This window comes from Sodiomyces alkalinus (assembly GCF_003711515.1).
Source record: "Sodiomyces alkalinus F11 unplaced genomic scaffold SODALscaffold_2, whole genome shotgun sequence".
NCBI classification, from domain to species: Eukaryota; Fungi; Ascomycota; class Sordariomycetes; order Glomerellales; family Plectosphaerellaceae; genus Sodiomyces; species Sodiomyces alkalinus.
The window spans coordinates 5,674,439-5,690,407 of record NW_021167080.1 but is presented as its reverse complement, the minus strand read 5'-3'; the positions used below and the strand labels follow the sequence as shown (position 1 = coordinate 5,690,407).

The 15,969-nt window shown below is 53.4% G+C and overlaps 6 protein-coding genes across 6 annotated transcripts; 1 reads left to right on the top strand and 5 right to left on the bottom strand.

Moving 5' to 3' along the window:
• Positions 1-185: 185 nt before the first annotated feature.
• SODALDRAFT_331322 (SET domain-containing protein) lies at positions 186-845 on the bottom strand. Its single transcript, XM_028611433.1, has one exon. The coding sequence runs from the start codon at positions 758-760 to the stop codon at positions 311-313; it is 450 nt and encodes a 149-aa protein (XP_028469381.1). The 5' UTR covers positions 761-845; the 3' UTR covers positions 186-310.
• A 1,452-nt stretch (positions 846-2,297) lies between these two features.
• Positions 2,298-3,106, bottom strand: SODALDRAFT_272831 (ribosomal protein S19; the record flags this gene model as incomplete). The annotated part of the gene is made up of 3 exons (XM_028607859.1): positions 2,298-2,367; positions 2,470-2,766; positions 3,039-3,106. Coding segments are annotated over 3 exons (435 nt in total), but the record flags the coding sequence as incomplete, so codon positions are not given.
• Positions 3,107-3,990: 884 nt separating this feature from the next.
• On the bottom strand, positions 3,991-5,713 carry SODALDRAFT_331321 (hypothetical protein). The gene is made up of 2 exons (XM_028611432.1): positions 5,217-5,713; positions 3,991-5,118 (listed from the first exon to the last, which is right to left on the bottom strand). The coding sequence occupies exons 1-2, from the start codon at positions 5,349-5,351 to the stop codon at positions 4,159-4,161; spliced, it is 1,095 nt and encodes a 364-aa protein (XP_028469379.1). The 5' UTR covers positions 5,352-5,713; the 3' UTR covers positions 3,991-4,158.
• A 1,050-nt stretch (positions 5,714-6,763) lies between these two features.
• SODALDRAFT_357628 (hypothetical protein) lies at positions 6,764-8,488 on the bottom strand (the record flags this gene model as incomplete). Its single annotated transcript, XM_028614022.1, has 5 exons — positions 6,764-7,068; positions 7,212-7,696; positions 7,803-8,065; positions 8,187-8,242; positions 8,416-8,488. 5 exons carry the CDS (start codon positions 8,486-8,488, stop codon positions 6,764-6,766), a joined length of 1,182 nt encoding a protein of 393 aa, XP_028469378.1.
• Positions 8,489-8,879: 391 nt separating this feature from the next.
• Positions 8,880-9,866, top strand: SODALDRAFT_357627 (hypothetical protein; the record flags this gene model as incomplete). Its single annotated transcript, XM_028614021.1, has 5 exons — positions 8,880-9,050; positions 9,223-9,238; positions 9,463-9,577; positions 9,622-9,652; positions 9,738-9,866. The coding sequence occupies 5 exons, from the start codon at positions 8,880-8,882 to the stop codon at positions 9,864-9,866; spliced, it is 462 nt and encodes a 153-aa protein (XP_028469377.1).
• Positions 9,867-10,387: 521 nt separating this feature from the next.
• SODALDRAFT_270675 (DUF1765-domain-containing protein) lies at positions 10,388-14,237 on the bottom strand (the record flags this gene model as incomplete). Its single annotated transcript, XM_028607728.1, has 2 exons — positions 10,388-11,576; positions 11,665-14,237. The coding sequence occupies 2 exons, from the start codon at positions 14,235-14,237 to the stop codon at positions 10,388-10,390; spliced, it is 3,762 nt and encodes a 1,253-aa protein (XP_028469376.1).
• Positions 14,238-15,969: the final 1,732 nt, after the last annotated feature.

The window sequence follows — 15,969 nt, the reverse complement described above, 5'->3', positions numbered from 1 at the left end:
GTTAAATAACGACGTTCAGACACGTAAGCAGCAAACGAGCGAGTTCCAACAGTGATGTGGGAAAGGATGGGTGACATGGTTTATCTTTCCCACGTCGTTCCCCCGCGAAGGCTATTAGAGAATTTATATACGCCCAAAAAGGGGGCTTGGCTCGAAAACAAGACAGACGCTGGAGTCCAATGATCCCGCTGGGAAGAAAATCAAGACAGAAACCCCCAAACTACACGGAAATAAGAAAAAGACAGGATAATAAAAAGTCAACGCTCGAGGCTCTTCACCACTCTCTCTCCCATCTCTCTTTCCGTTCGGATTAATAGCTCCACACCGTCTGCATCGATTTGCCTCTCTTCCACTGTCTGCACCACCTCTGTTTCTCCCACTGATATTTCATCCACAGCCTGAGCCGGCCGCCAAACTTGTTTGACCGGATGTCTTCGCACACGCGGCAGCAACAGCGGAAACCCAACGGCTTGCCGTAGTCGATGAATATCTCCTCGCCGGGCCTAATATCCCTCGTGGCCTTGAGCACGAAGCGCGGCGCGACAGACGCAATGGGGTTCACTCTCGCGTTGATCTGAGTAATGTCGCCCGGACACGCATGGTTGACAAAGGAGGCATAGCCGCCCACGACGCATGTCGCGCCCGTGGACCCCACTTTCATCGCCTTGAACGCCCGGTCCCTGAGAAACGTCTCGAGCATCTGCTGTGTCTCTGGGTAACCCACCAGGAGGTTAGGCACGCGCTGTAGCTGAGGGAACATGGCCTTCAGTTGCTGCCGCGCCGTCGGCACCGCTGTTTCCCAGGCGTGCGAGAACCCGTGTTCGTTCAGCAGCTCAACCTCCCGGCACACCAGGAGCGGGGCCTCGGCGAAGATGGTGAGGCCGTGTTGTACCGGGTACCGCGAGAAGACGCCTTGCCCCCGGGGTCCCGACTCGTTCAAGTAGACGACGTCGCTGGGATCAACCGAGGCGGGCATTGGATGAGGCCTCTCGACGGACCTGTTGGCGGACCTGCTTTGGGTTGCGCCAACGACCCCCTCTCCTTCATCAACGCGGGATGTCGGAACGTTTTGGGGGGGTGCCGGAGTGATCTCGTCGAGTTCAGCTGCTCCCCTTCTTCCACTACTGATGGTCTTATCATGTTCCGCGAATTGGACGCTTTTCCCCTTTCCTTTATCAGGGCCAGTGGCTAGAGTACTCTCGTTCGAAGCAGGGGGCTCTTCCCGGTCTCCCTCTACGGGAAGTGCCGGGATGTTTTCACCTCCTTCGACAATTTCGCCCTCTTCCTCCTGTCTTTGGTCAAGGGGGGGTGCCGGAGTGATCGCGTCGGGATCAACAGGCTCTGCCCCCCCTCCCTGTACAAAAACTGAGGGGTGTATCTCGTACGTCCCGGGCATCCCTCTTCTCCTTCCCCTGACCGAAGGTCCGGCGCTGCTTTTCTCGGAATGATTGGTATTCTGCGACATGCTTGAGAGCTCTTGGGGGGGAGGTGGTGGTAGGTGGTGGATGTGTCCGTGTCGATGCAAGCGCTCGTAACTTGAGCTTCGAATCTGCGTCCTATTGCCTACAAGGTAGTAATGTTCATAGGGGAAGATGTTGGACGAAGAGGTGAAGGGGCGAAGAGATGAAAAGGTGAAAAGGTGAAAAGATGAAAAGATGAAGAGGCGAGCCGGCGATGCGTGTCTGCATGATGGGCAAGGTTGGAGACATTTGAACTCTCGCGATATTCAGGACATTAAGGTGCTCGTTAGGAGTCTCTTTCCACCGAAATCCCCCCTCGCGGTTGGAAAGCCACTACGTCTTTCTCCTTTTTGCTCTTTCTCATGTTTTGAGTTGCGGCTCGAGGGGTCTGCTCCCCATAAAAAGACAGTGCGACGCAAAAGCGAAGGCGCTTGTTGCTCGTCTTTGATACTCGAGTCGAGAACGATACGCGAGGGCAGTCCTTGTCCCTACGCCTGACTAAACTCCTAAGGTACAGACCCTTGTCCAAACCCTCTACCCATGGACTATGGAAGGCCCGGTCAGAACCTCACAGCTATGTAGAGCGTCACCACTCAGCTGAGTAGGGGAAGGTAGAAGACGGCGCAGCATGTCTTAGCGGGACAACGGAAGTTGTATTGCACTACCCGATTGTCAAATCAACATGATAGCAGATGGCTTTGCTCCGCCATAACCATACTATCAAGACCATTCCCGTTCGCCTTGTTTGATGACCGTGAATGCAAGAACCCATCTTCCCTCATAAAAAGACCGGATAAACAGCGCCTCCGCATAAACCATCCATCTTTTGGTTTTTTTTTACTTCAGAGGAATGAAACGCGACGAGTGCGTGGCACCGATACCGGGTCTGCCGTGCTTGACGGGCTTGCTGTTGTGGGTGTCAGCATGTTTGCAAGTCGACACTTGTTTCTTCTTCTGTCTCTCCTCCGAGAGGAAGGAGGAGGGGAAAAAAGAAGGCGAAAGAACGTACTAAGAGATAGAAAACTCGGCAAGGTAGTGGCCGACCATCTCAGGCTTAATCTCGACCTGGTTGAATTCCTTGCCGGAGTAGATGCCGATGACGCTGCCAATCATCTCGGGCACGACAATCATGTCACGGAGGTGCGTCTTGACGAGGTCGGGCTTCTCGTTGGGCTTGGCCTCCTGCTTGGCCTTGCGGAGCTTCTTGATGAGGCCCATAGGGCGGCGCTTCAGGCCGCGGTTGATGCGTCTGCGGGCACGCGCATGTACGACATCGCGGAGTTGCTCGGAGTCGAGGTCGAGGAGACTATAGGCGCAATCATGTGTCAGCCGTCGTTCGTTCGTCTTCTTTTTTCCCCCGTCCTCTGTTCCCTTTCCTTCTCTTGCTGGTTTGTTTCTTAGACCCAGGCCAGCCCTACGCCAGACCGTCATTCCCTCGATTGAACCGTCAACCCCTACTGCAACATCCATCCTGGGTCGATGAGAGAAATGGCGGCATCGGCACAGCGGGCGTGATATATCATGGAAGACGTCTTCCCTTCGGTGGATGGGTGCGGAAAAGGTGGGAGGGAAACGTACTCCTCAAGGTCGATACCACGGTAGGAAAACTTGCGGAACGCTCTTCTCTTCTTGAGCTCGGCGGCCTCCTCGGCGTTCTATGGATTTGCAACAACCCCCAACGTTAGCCTTCGTCGTTCTGCCCGAAAACAAAAGCATCCCCTCCCTTGTGTATCCCAGCCTCGGGGGGCATGTCGACGACTGCGTCCTTCCATTCATATCGGCTGGCTCGCGGGGTCAAGGGAAATTGGGAAAGCAAAAGCACATACGTATTCGTCGTCAGCCATGGTTGCGGTTGTGAGGTTCAGGGAATTCGCTTTCCGATATGTCGAATCGAGAAGCGAATTGCTGGATTGGCCTGGCGTGCGGGATGGAGATTGAGACCTGGTCGTTCGAAGTTCGCTTCACACTGGAGGGTCGCAAGTCTCTTGGGAAAGGCCCCAGCCCGAATTTTCTAGGGCGTAAACCCTCGGATTTGTGGCCCACATCATGTGACTTATGAAGCTGAAAGTACCCACGAACGCCAACCCCAGTTCTGATTGGACCGTGGACACATCAATCATCTACGTGTACGGTACACGTGTATATAAGCAGCCCCGCCCCACCTCTGTCACAAATCCACCCTCCCCGCGCATGCTCACCTTTCATCGCCTACCTACAACGTACGTTGTACACGTATATACCCACCTAAGGCATGTAGGGATAGGCATTACAATATGTAGGTGCTTCAAACCCCGAAGGACGTCTGTCATAGCTTTTGGCCAAGGTACCTACGGAGTACATAAATAAGTTCGTATGGTACGTATTATTCGGTCATTGATTCGTTTCGGCGAGTCTCGGTCAGTTTCCCGTCAGACCCTTGAGAACAGACATCACGATCATGTGTCTAGCCGGGCTCCCTTACCTCTGCTCTGCTGCAGACTGATCTGCTCCGGATTGAATCATTCCTTTACACAATGCCGATTGTTACCTTTTGCACTGCGTCTATTCATTTTCTATTAGCCTGTCTGATTCTGCGTATTGAATACAGATAAAATATATCGGTCATTGTCGGTTCGTGGGACGCGTTAGCCTTCATCCCACCCCAGCTCCCCCACCCTACCCCTGGAAACGTCGTCCCCGCGATGTACGTGAGGCCATCTCAAGAATTGTGTCCAGCGTCGGCTATCACCGTCTTGCAGTTACCGCACGTCACGTTGTTCCCCTTGATCATCTCCGCCGCAAAATAGAGCGATTGCCTCGGGTCACAGCCAATCCTCCTTCGAAAGGTTCCCTGGACGGTCATGTTGAGCCCCGGCAGCATGTTTTGCCAAGATTTCTCCCACAGGCGGATCTCCTCGACCAGATCGGTCGCAATCTCAGCGGCCCTGCGGGCTAGGGGCGAGCCCACACCGGCTCGTCCGAGCAAGTGCTCGTTGCCACCCTGGATCTGCGCATGCAAAAAGAAGACACCATGTCTCAGCGTCGCCTCGACTACGCTCATGCACCATTCTGCATATAATGGGTTCTGAAAGTCCCGGGGAGCCTCTCCGCACACGAACTCCATGAACGCGTGTCTCGTCAGAAATAACAACACGACAAGCCTCGCCAGGTCCACCGTCGGGAGGTTTTCGAGCAGCTCGAGCTGCGTTACTCGAACAGGCTTCTCGGAAACCCGATCCTCCTTGGTCGTCGTTGCATCCGAAGCTTGTTCGCGATCCTCGCGCCCATGCCCGACAAGGTGCCGGTGTACGCGGAGATTCTCGGGGACGTCCTTGAACGAGGCCCAAGGAGCAGCCTCGAGATCGGCGATGTCGCTGCAGAGCCACAGGGCTCTCTCGATCCCTTGGGTCGCGCGGGACAACTCCTCCGGGGCGCAGTCTCCCAGGCCGATGCAACTAAAGCCGTCCTTGAGGTAGTTGGTCTGGTGGACGACGTATTGGATTTGGCGCGCTCGTTCTTCCAACTCGCGGATTCCGGGGTACGAGGGAAACGGTATCACATAGCGCGTGGGCGTCTCTGAGCCAAGGATGAGGTGCCGCGGCTGGACCTCGTACTCGCGCAGGCCGGAGTGCCTGAGGCTGACCGAGCGCTCATATTGGTCGAGTATTCGGCGCCATTCCTAGAAGGAAAAGAACCAAGAAAAGAGAGAGTTAGCAACTAGGTATTGTCTCCATAACCGCCTTTTGGGGAGACGGGGTGGGACAAACGTCGACGAACCGTGCAGACACAGCGGAGGGCCTGAATGTCCCTGTAGCCGAGAAACGGCGCAACACAGAGAACCATAAAGGGCTGCAGAGAGGACGTTTTGGGTGGGATGACCATATCGACTGCTGCTGGTGATGATGATGGCATGTTTGATATACTGGCCGAACGGTGATAAGAAGCTTGTGGAGGAGGAAGCCGGGAGACGAGCCTAAACTGCTTGACTCCTTGATATATACCGAAATAAACCGAAATATCCCTTTCTTTTATCCTGTATGTATGAAGGTCGCCTCTGGCGTCCTGAACACGCGGAGAATGAGGCAGCCACAAAGGCAAAGTAAGGCCAAGACAGCGACGGTGGCCGCGACAGCAACTCTCTTCTAGAGTTTTAAGTTTTAAATCCCGGTGGCCAGAAAATCAAGTCCGGCCGAGCGCCACTCAAGAGAAGAAGGTAAGGTAATGTTCCAGGTACAGCAAGCGCAAGGCAAGGAAGAAACACCCGTGTGCTTAAATACCCGGTTCGCCTGCCATTTGCAACTCATGTCGAGTCCTATTATGAAGTGCGTGCGTGATATTTAAGGGACCACATATGACAATGTAGCTCAAAGTGAGCTCGTGGTCATAAAGGTGGCCATCAAGGTCCCCCGCCCCATCTGGGTCTCTACCATGGGGACCAGCAGGGTCCCCGCCAAAATGGGGGCGGGGCAAAACGTTCCCATCGTACCTGCCCAGCATTAATATGCGACGTAGATACGTTTGACGGGACAGAAACCTTTTGCACTTACTGTAATGATGCGGTTTTTATGTCCCTTTGATGGTTTCGTGAGTTAGCTATGAGGATAATGAGAGAAGAAAGTTCCACTATGCAGAAAATGATGGAAGTAATGGCTGCGGAAGAAAGCTTAAGAGAATCCGTAGTTCCGTGAATGGGGTTCTAAGTTCTCCGCCCTTCAGCCGACTTTCATTGAATATCTAGAGATCTCGATACCGTAAGCTTAATAATAACTTATACGGGAAGTTCTGTGGATTTCTTACCACGGATATTCCACCACCATTATGTGTGGTGGAGGTTGGAATCTATAAGACCACTACTCCGACTTGAGAGTGAAAATATATACATCAGTGAATACGACTGTAAGTCAAGGTCAGATCTAGGGATCCAGGTCAATTCGTCACATTCAACACACTGGTAGTAGCGGTATATAGAAAAATACCTAGTAGGGCGAGTAGTAGGTGGGTGTTGGTTCTCTCGTTTATTCAAGCCACGGTTGTGTCAAGGACGGACATCCGTCGACTCTGTCCTCCCGGTCATCATGATATCTTTTCCCCCGCGTCCATCCCATGTGCGAGCATCCAGGTCATCAATGAAAGCCGACTCCAGAACGCCAGAATGTTGCCATGCCTGTGTGGCTTAGGTGATTATAATACAATAGAAAGTCTTCCAGATGACGTCGGCATAATAAGGTATATTCCGAGTTCGAATACGACCAGAGGACTTCGTAGTGTCGCAACCGGCAAGTGCCATTCCTACCTTAGTGCCAGCTAGGAAGATCCCCTCGTGGCTACTGTGGCAGACGCTGCTTCATATTCACCTTCTTATCGCCGAGATGGACCATCTTGTCGATTAGTTCATTATTGGCATCGAGTTCGGCAAGGTTATCGCTCCCGCCCATACTGACGCCGTTGACCAAGATATTAGGCACAGTGGTCAGGCCGGTCTTCTCGCCTAGATATTCCTGCAACTGGCGGCCGAGGGGGTGTTGATCGAGTTCGACGACGAATGGAGGCGGTTCGATGGCGTACTTGTCCAGTAATAGACCCTTGGCTCGTTTCGAGAATGGGCACCACGTCTTAGAGAAGATGAGGACTTGAGAGACCAATGGCGTCAGTTTCCGCAAAAGAACAGTAGAAAGGGAAAGAACGTATAGATGCATCTTGCATCGGGGACGCAGGAAGAGGCGAGACAGAAAGACGTCATTGGGATGGGAAGAGGTGAAGCTCCTTTCTTACCCGGATATTTCCTCATAAGGGACCTGAGTTCGGCTTCGACAGCAAGCAATTCGTCGGGATCCGGCTCGTCTCCAACTTCTTCTGGTTTCTTGGCTTTCTTTCCGCCGACCGCGTGATCGGTGCTGTCCTGGTGGGCAGCCGAGTTGCCGACTCCGACGACTTCGCTTGGAGAATCAGGCTTGAGCGGGGCCTTCTTGTTGGCTAAGTCCTTGGCCTTGTCCGCGGCTTCTCGCAGGCGTGTGGCCAGGTCGTTGGCCAGCTGTTCATCTTCGGCGTCCACGTCGCCGTCAGTGTCTTGATCCTGGACTGCATTCGCTATGTCTCCTTGCGCCGGTGGCTTCTTGCTCTCCAATCCGTGGACCGTCTTGTGGTAGAAGTCTTGAATCGTTCGGGTGTCGGGTGTTTGGTTCGGCCGTAGACGAGACGTCACGAAGAGGACGAAGAAGATGCCGACTAGAACTCCAACGAGGAGGCTGCGTACTTGCCTCTGTGAGGGCATTGTGACGGGCGAGGGTGGATGAGACTTATCTCGGAGAAGGACGACGAAGGGGAGGGAGAGGAGGAAAGGTCGGAGAGTGGGTTTCGTGCCACGTTAGGTTGGCCGGGTCTGGGGCTCGATCAGACGGAAAGTCGAGTAAGAATGAGTCGCGAGAAGGGTGATGGCATCGCCGAGAGAAAATCGCCGCGTGTGGAAAGATAATCAACCCTGCCTCTCTTGTCCCGTCAACACGGAAACCCAAAGCGCCGCCCTGAAGGGTTGTCGAGACCGTGCGTGGTGAAAATAGTCGGCAGTTAATGCAGTATTGATGCTCGTATGTTAGGAGGGGGAGCTGGTAGATTGTGACGGAGCCTTTCTGATTAACGTGGATGGCAATGCGTTAACGATAAGAATGTCGGCGGAAGAGATGGGAGGAGGAGATGTGCTGGAGAAGGTTGTCCGCATTCCGTAGATCGTAAAGCAATGGAATTCATGACCTTGAGGAATGCTTGGTACCTCTCGAGTCGTATCTCCTGGACGACCTGGTCGTTACCTCACATGACCGCAAGCTCCGAGTAGCTTCTAATTAAGTGTAAGGTACCTATTACAAACAAAGTACGGAGTAAGCTATTTGGAATTGATTGGCTGTCTCGTCCCTGTTAGGCCAGTCACGTGGGAAACAGTGGGTTACCTATCATAAGGCACCTAAGCAAGGTACCAAAGTACTTCTATTCTGCTTCTGAACAGTTGTCGACTGTGTCCTCACTCCGTACGGTAGACAATCGCAGTCTTTGCGCATAATGTCGCGCTGTCTACGAATCTTTTGGAGTTGACTACCACAGAGTAGTATCTCTATGTTATGTTTTGTAATAAAAAAGGGTTGTAACACTGTAGTAACTGCTGAAGCACAACCATGGAATAACGCGATAGCTCAGCGGGTAACAATCCTTCGATTAAAATGGCCGCCGTCAATCTTCTTAGTCTAGTCGTCCTTTATTTGGGCATACAACCCTAAAGTTTCAAGCATAAAGGGGCTCCGGGCCCCCTAGTCGATTTAAAACAGGACCTGTAAACGGAAACTACCTATCGTCAACGCAATGCAGAACACATCGTATCACGCCTCCGCAAGACCAGCTTGCGCCTTAATAAAACAACATTCCACACACGCCCATTTAAGTCCACAGGACCCAATGGCAGAGAAGCCCCAACCCGACCCCGACACCTGTACTTGTTTGTGCACGCAGTTTGGGACGCGGAAAGTGTCCTCTCGGCTCCTGTTCACTCATAGGACTTCCCTCATGATAGTAGCCATCCGCATTATACCTGCTGATTTTCGAGAGAAAGAGATAGGCGTCCACGCAGTGACGGCTTAATGCATTACAAGTCAGAATAAACCAGGGTTAAAGTGGGATTGTGCCAAGGCCGTTTTCTATCGAGTGAGGGCTGCCTTGGAGAAATTGGAACACAGAAACGCAGAACAGAGCCATTGGTCGGAGACAAGCCTCTTTAAGTCCTTGAAGCCTTTCTGTGTAGCCCGTCCAAAAAGCTGGTGACAATCGGAACACAAATCTCCAACCCCTGATCAAAATGCCACTAACGCCATCTAGAAGAAACTCGAGGGCTTAACTCCAAACCTCGTGCTAGGAAAGAATAATATAGTGTTATTCTAGCCACTATCAGGATTCTACTTCGTAGTAAGTCCCACGTCTTACCCAGGAAGCCTACAGCAGGAATTCGGTGAGCGCTCGGTGAGGACAGTCCTTTCCTGATTAGGACTACAAGCCGTCGGTGATAGGCCACTGCCTCTCGGGGAGTTCTCCACCACCAACCTTCCCGACGAATTCCTGATATGGTATTTCTGGAATATGGACCTATGGACAGGACCTTCGTGACGATACCCGTCTTCTTCTTCTTCTTTACCAATTTTCCGAGGCGGAATAGAGCAGCATCTCAGTTCAGTCATGTGCGATTGGGTTGCATGTTGAAAAGGTAAATTATTCCAAGACTTTTCCCTACTCGCTGTACATGTGTCCTACCCCTGAACCCAGCTAATGGCCAAGCTCCAACCCTCTGAACTTCCTCCACGGAAGTCAACTTCTACCGCTCATCTTATGACCCTCAATATCCACATACCCGTAATCCCAGGCGATCGGATTTCATCCCCGGGTCATGAATAGACGAGATCACAAGAAACGAAAAACACAACGAAAAGAGGAAAAGACAAGTCAATTTTGACATGTGTCTTTGCCTGCCATGGCCGTCATGGCATCCTTGATTTGTTCATTGAATCGGAATCTGCCATAACTCTTCGCTTCCTCCCGACCCTGACCTCGACATCCCTATTATATAGAGGAGAGCAGTACAGAAAAAAAAAACAATCAAGAACGCCGCCTGTGTCATATCGGTGTTCATTACAAATGCATTCGAGTAAACTCAAAGAATCTCTCATGTTGAATATAGAGCAACTGTACATCATATATAGCCAAGGGAATGAACGAGCCGTCACTGTCTTCGGCCCCAGGAAGGTTTCCTGGCAATAAGACGGGCGTGGTCCCCATTTCGTTGTGGGGCAGTGTCGATATAATTAAGCCGTCGTGGAATAAACTGTCATGTTACTTGGTGAAGACAGCGTGGCTCGCCTCGTTGGTGTACCGGGGGAGGGAAACGTCGGCCTTGCTTGAAAGGTGCATGCAGGGAATCATAGGCGCCTGAGCCCTATTCCTTCCGTGCCGAGCATGGGAACCTCGACCTCGCGTAGGCCCAGCACGCCCTCGTTCCTCCTGCGATCGATGAAAGCATTGCATTCGGCAACGATCACGCTCCATTCTGCAAGAGCGCGCCCCGAATAAATCGCATTCTTGGCATAGATCCCGGTGGGCTGGACAGGCCGCGGCAACGTGTCCACTGTCGACCGACCGCTCTCCCCGTCTCCGACAGGGAGGCTATCCTTCGTGGTGTGAGAAAGCGCAGAGGATACTGCGATACTGTCGTCACTCCTTCTCGATTGCTCGGTCAATACGCTGGCGTCGCAGTCGAAAGGCTCATTCAATGAGCGAGTGAAACTCGGCGAGAAGGAAAGCTGAGGCGGGGTTTCGCTGCTGATGCGGCGGGCCGCATGGGCGCCGATGGGTGAGAAGAGCGGGCTGGCATTCCTCGCCTCGCAGACCAGCCCGCCCTCGTGAAGGCCTGAGACGCGACGCGTGGGTGCCGGCATTCGTGGCGCGAAAGGCGGTGGATCGCTTCCGCTTCGAGATCGGGCATTTACCCATGCTTGAGCAGGCCTGGGGAGTCTGGGTCGAACGAGAGCCCGCTCGCGTAGCTGGTTAGGGTTGGTGACATGACCGCCGAGGGTAAACTTGAAAACGTATTGCGGTTCGGAATAGACTGGTGCAGACCCGGTCGAGCTACCATCTGATGTAGTCGGAGAAGACGGCTTGGGCGGAGGCAGAGGAGCCGACGAGGAAGGATCACGGCCCAGCGACTCGCCTGGGGCCTTACCCGCCTGCTCGACGTCGCTCCCCGACAATACTTTGGAGGTAGGGGCGTCGGCCGCCGAGGAGCCGCTCGTAAAGGAGAGAACCTTGCCCAATAGAGACCAGCGTCTTTTCGCATCTGACGGAGGACTGGCATTCGCCCCGGTGCCAAGGAGACCAGAAAGGGAGGGACCAGAGTTCTGAAGTGGCTGTAGGAAAGAATCGAAGCTCATGAATAAGCCAGTCTGATGAGGTTGTACCTCGGTGCGGATGATCATAAACTTTTTACCCGGTGTAGGGAGACATGGTGCGGTCGAGGGGGGGGATTTGCCGGCCTCCTCCGCCGTTTGCTTCATGTAGAGATAGTGCGCCCAGGTGGATTTGAGGCGGGACGCGACTATGAGGAAGATCTCGCTGCGCAGCAGTTAGTAAGGACACCGCTCCAGCCAAAGACATTAAAACCCGTAGGCAAAAGCCTGCCACGGTTCGGAATATCACTTACGCGTCAACCTCGTTTGCACTGCCGGTGTCCCTACAGACCCGCCAGCACAGAAGCCGCATGAAGTAGGCTCTCACCAGGGGATTCCAGTGGTTAAAGTAGTCGTTGAAATTCTTCTCCTCTAGAAGCCACTCAAGGCACACCTTCTGCTTCCGACGAGGATCGGCCGCAATGGCATCCCACGTCGCGAACACGAATGAGAAAAGCCGAGCCTCCATCGACGAGTGGAACGTGCTGAGCATCCTCTTGCAGACGTCAAACCAGAAGGACCAGTCGACGTACGAGAGGTTCGGACGACGATCAGTATCCTCAAACTGATCGTAGGCGACGAGGGCTTCTTCCAGAAAGTCACAGAGCACACAGCAAGCATCAATGTCATAAACAGAGGTTCTGGCTGTCACGGCACGCAGAACAGCCATAAACGCCTCGGCAAACGTGTGTCGGGCACCGTTCACATGCGGCGAGTCGTCAGAGAGGAAGTCTTTGAGTAAAGTGACGAGACGATTCTGGGATGTGTTCATAGCCGGGCGAAAGCCGGCCACCGTGCCCAGAGGCATGAAAGCATCGGCTCCGTATGCTGAGTCGTACGAAGGCGGGCTCATCACATCTCCCTCGTCATTCGGGCGGTGAATGGTCCAGTCGAGCGTGGCCAGTAGCTGTGCATGGACGAGGGCAAACGCGGGCGACCTGGCTTTCTCAACGAGCGGCAGGCCAGGCGGGGTGAACTCATCGGATAGGATGTGGAAATACTTGCAAAAGATGAAGAACAAATCCGTATCGCGACCCACCCACCTCAGGAGCCAGGGGCCGTACCATCTAATCCGCGCGGCAGTCATCGAAAGCTTTGGTTCACCCTTGAGCCGGTCCAATATGGTCTTGACATCAGTCCAACCCAGCATGCCCAGATTCGGCGGAAATAGCGCGACAATATCCTCGCTTTCTCCGTTATCCTTCTCGGGCAACCGGAATTCTCGGGCGACGCGGCGCAGGAGGTCTGGGGTTAGGCGCCATGCCCGCACGAGCATGTCTGCGACGCCCGGGGCGAAGAAAAAAGCATACGCACAAGTCTTTCCACTGAAATTCACTAGGCTCAGAGGCACCTGACGCTGGGACATTTTCCGCACCACGATATCCATTTGGCTCAGTAGGTTGGCAGCGAACATGGCTCTCACGTTGTGTTCAGCCGAGGCAAGAGCAAACTCGGCCTGGGTAGAGTCATTAGAGTCGGAAGACAGCGACCATGATCTGGTGCCGACGCGCTCATTCGGTGATCTGTCCGCCAAAGGCATCATGTACGAGGCGCCCTGTCTCCATTCCGGACGCATCATGACAGCGAGAATCATGTTGAGAAGAAGCGGCCGGTTCGCTCCAGGGAGTGGCTGCTGTTCAGACCTGTCCAGCATCTCCAACAGTCCTTTCCACCACTTGTCCAGGATATTGGCGCGGTGCTCGACATGCTGGGGGCAAAGGGATTTATTGGAGGTATGGTTGGTGTGGGCTTGAAGAAAGGGCAGCAGGACCCTGCGGATGAGCTCCATGCGTTGAGCCGTATCTCGGGCAGCGAACTTGCAGAACTCGGAATCTAGGGCCTTGAATGACTTCCAGAGGGGGTCTCGGGAAGGCGCCATGTCCCCAGAAGAGTCATCTGCCGAGGTGATGCTGCCGTCGACAAAGGAAGCTGTCTTGAAGGTACCCTGATGCTCAATGGTGAAAGAGGTGACGGGTAGTGCCAGGCTGGTTGCGGAAGACGAACGGCTCGTGTCGGAATCGTTACTTAGGCTATTGTTGCTCGAACTATTCCGGCTATAACTGAGTTTGACAAAAGCGCTCTGGGGACGCGCCCTCATCTTAGTTAGGTAAGAGCTCGCCCGATTCAGAGTTCGGGAGGTGCCTTTCGAGTCCTCTGCGAGCCAGGGAGTGTCTGGGTCCCCGACCGAGAGGGGCCGTGAGAGAAGACTTCGCTTTGCCGAACCTTTCACCGAGTCGTGCAATTTTGCATCGGGGTTAGAGGCAGTCTTTCTGGTTGCCGGGCGTCCTCGAATGCCTTGGGGCAGGGGCGAAGTCGGGGAGGTCAAAGACGCTCGTGCAAGGCCCGCAGAACTCTCCGTCACGTTCACCTTTTTGACGTCGGCCTTCCTTCGCAGCCCAGAGTCACTTCCTGCTGTCGACATGAGACCACCGGTTGGCCTTTCGGTTCCTATTCGCGTGCTCGGACGGTCCGAGAAGTACTCTTGTAGGCTCGAGGCGGATTTGGAGCCGGGAATCCATGACTTGGGCCGCTCAACGAGCGAATATCTTGCAGTTCTCTTTTCCGGCCTGTCCTCCCTGGCGTGGGCGGATTCTGCGGTGACGGTAGCACCGATCTTGGCTTCGGATAATGGCGAATCGGGTTTTTGGGCATCGAAAAGCAATTTAGCGTCCAACTCCGGCGTGGTGTCGAATGAGGGTACTTCGAAGAAACGTAGGCCGGCGTCTGGCTGGTCTGCATTCGGAGGGCTGTGGAGACTTGCGAGGTTGGGAGAGGAGTAGGTCCGAGAAAACGAAGAAGTCGGATCAAGACCGACGGCCGGAGCCATCGTCAGAGTTGGGCCGCTCATTTCATGACCGGCAGATTTGCAGCTTGCCCAAGGCAAATCGTACTCGTCGTAAGTCTCGCCTGTGGACAAAGGCACGCTGCAGAAAATCGTGTTCGGGCAATGGAAGCTCAAGGGCCGTATCCAGGTTACCGACTACCGAACAGGAAAAGTTATGTACAATCCGTTCCAGAAATTTCTCGGAAGTCGTCGTGAGTATCTGACAGCGCCGTGTGTCGCTCTGGCCGGCAGAGTGAAGAAAGCCACGAGAAATATGATTAGGATGGACGATATGTGTTGCGTAGCGGTCAGTCGTCCCTGGCGTGTCGTCGTCGTCGTACTCGTCGTCGTACTCGTCGTACTCGTCGTCGTACTCGTCGTACTCGTCGTCGTCGTCGCCCTGGTAAAGGCCCGTGGTCCGGCCTAGCAAGCGGTCTAGGATAAAATTGGGACAAGCTAGAGTTGTCGAAAAGGAAATACAAGGCAGGGGCAGGTAGGACGAGGGCCGCGACCTCGACTTGACTCGACAGAACAGACGAGAAGATGGAAATAACGAGAGGGGATAAAGAAGCGGAAGCGAGGAAGGGAAAATCGGACATCCGCCTGTCCACTTTCCTCCAGAGAGAGGGAGAGAGAGAGGGGAGTAAGAGGAGGATAGGAGGATAGGAGAGGAGGAGGAGAGAAAGAGAAGTGATCCCAGGTTTGTTCAAGAGACAACAACCGTGGTGGAGGAAGGAAGGGCCCTGAGACTGAGACCCGTTAACGTGTGGGCTTGGGGATTTCTTGGGGTCCCGCCTCCTTGTAGTAAAGTAACTCGTAGGGGGTTCATTTTACCCACCACGTCCTAAGGTTCAAGGGGCCCCAGTGAGACAGATACCTGAAGCCGGTGCAATGCCGCCAAATGCACGTACCAAGTGCTGTATCCGTACTAATGCGCCAATGCCGACCCTCACCAACGGCGCTGACCGGCGGAGACATGGAACTGGAGATTCCTACTCTGTCCTTTCTTTGTACGAAGTAAAACCGTCGAGACTGATGTCCCTACCCGGTATCCGTACTCTGCAAGTACAAATAAATACGATGTAGTTTTATGTACATACTGCCAATCCTCTGCACAGACAATCGCTGCTCAACCTGCCCACAGGTCTGCAGGCCTTAATTTAGGTCAAGTTGAAGGGAGGAAAAGGCCCGAGGCGGCCATGTCTTTCGCAAGGAAAAGAGAAAACAAGAGGGTGAGAGTCGGGGAGAAGAAAAAGAAAACGGCGAGGAAAACGAGGACCATGTAAAACAAGAAGCAGTGAAAAGGGCCAATCGAGAAGGTATCCATAGCCATCCCGGGAGAAGCTCCTGCCCGTGCGGAGTACTGAGTATGTACATCTGCGATGTGTAAATACGAAGTAATACCTTAGCAATTACTTCACCTCAGAGGTACAGTGGGAGGCAATAAGTATTTGAACACTCCTATGTATTTGAGGCTAGATAGTAAGCCCATATACCCTCAGCCTGACATTTTATGGGTCGATGGTACATAGGCGTGTTTAAATACTTTTTGCCAGGGGCTGTAGCTACCTTATGGTAAGATATGTATAAGACCACGTAATTATAATAGTCACACATTATTAAGAGCCTTGGTATAGTCTTTGCTGGAGTATTGGCGAGGAGTCATGTCACAAATTACCTTGGGCAGTACGTAAGAAGCAATGCTTGTAAAATGAACACCGTCACCCAAAGTACG

Excerpts from the sequence above, each read along its gene's own strand:
- SODALDRAFT_331322 (XM_028611433.1), bottom strand. The coding sequence starts at position 760 with ATGTTCCCTCAGCTACAGCGCGTGCCTAACCTCCTGGTGGGTTACCCA.
- SODALDRAFT_331321 (XM_028611432.1), bottom strand. The coding sequence starts at position 5,351 with ATGCCATCATCATCACCAGCAGCAGTCGATATGGTCATCCCACCCAAA. Across the intron at positions 5,119-5,216 it reads CCCTCCGCTGTGTCTGCACG|GAATGGCGCCGAATACTCGA; the intron begins GTTCGTCGACGT and ends TTTTCCTTCTAG.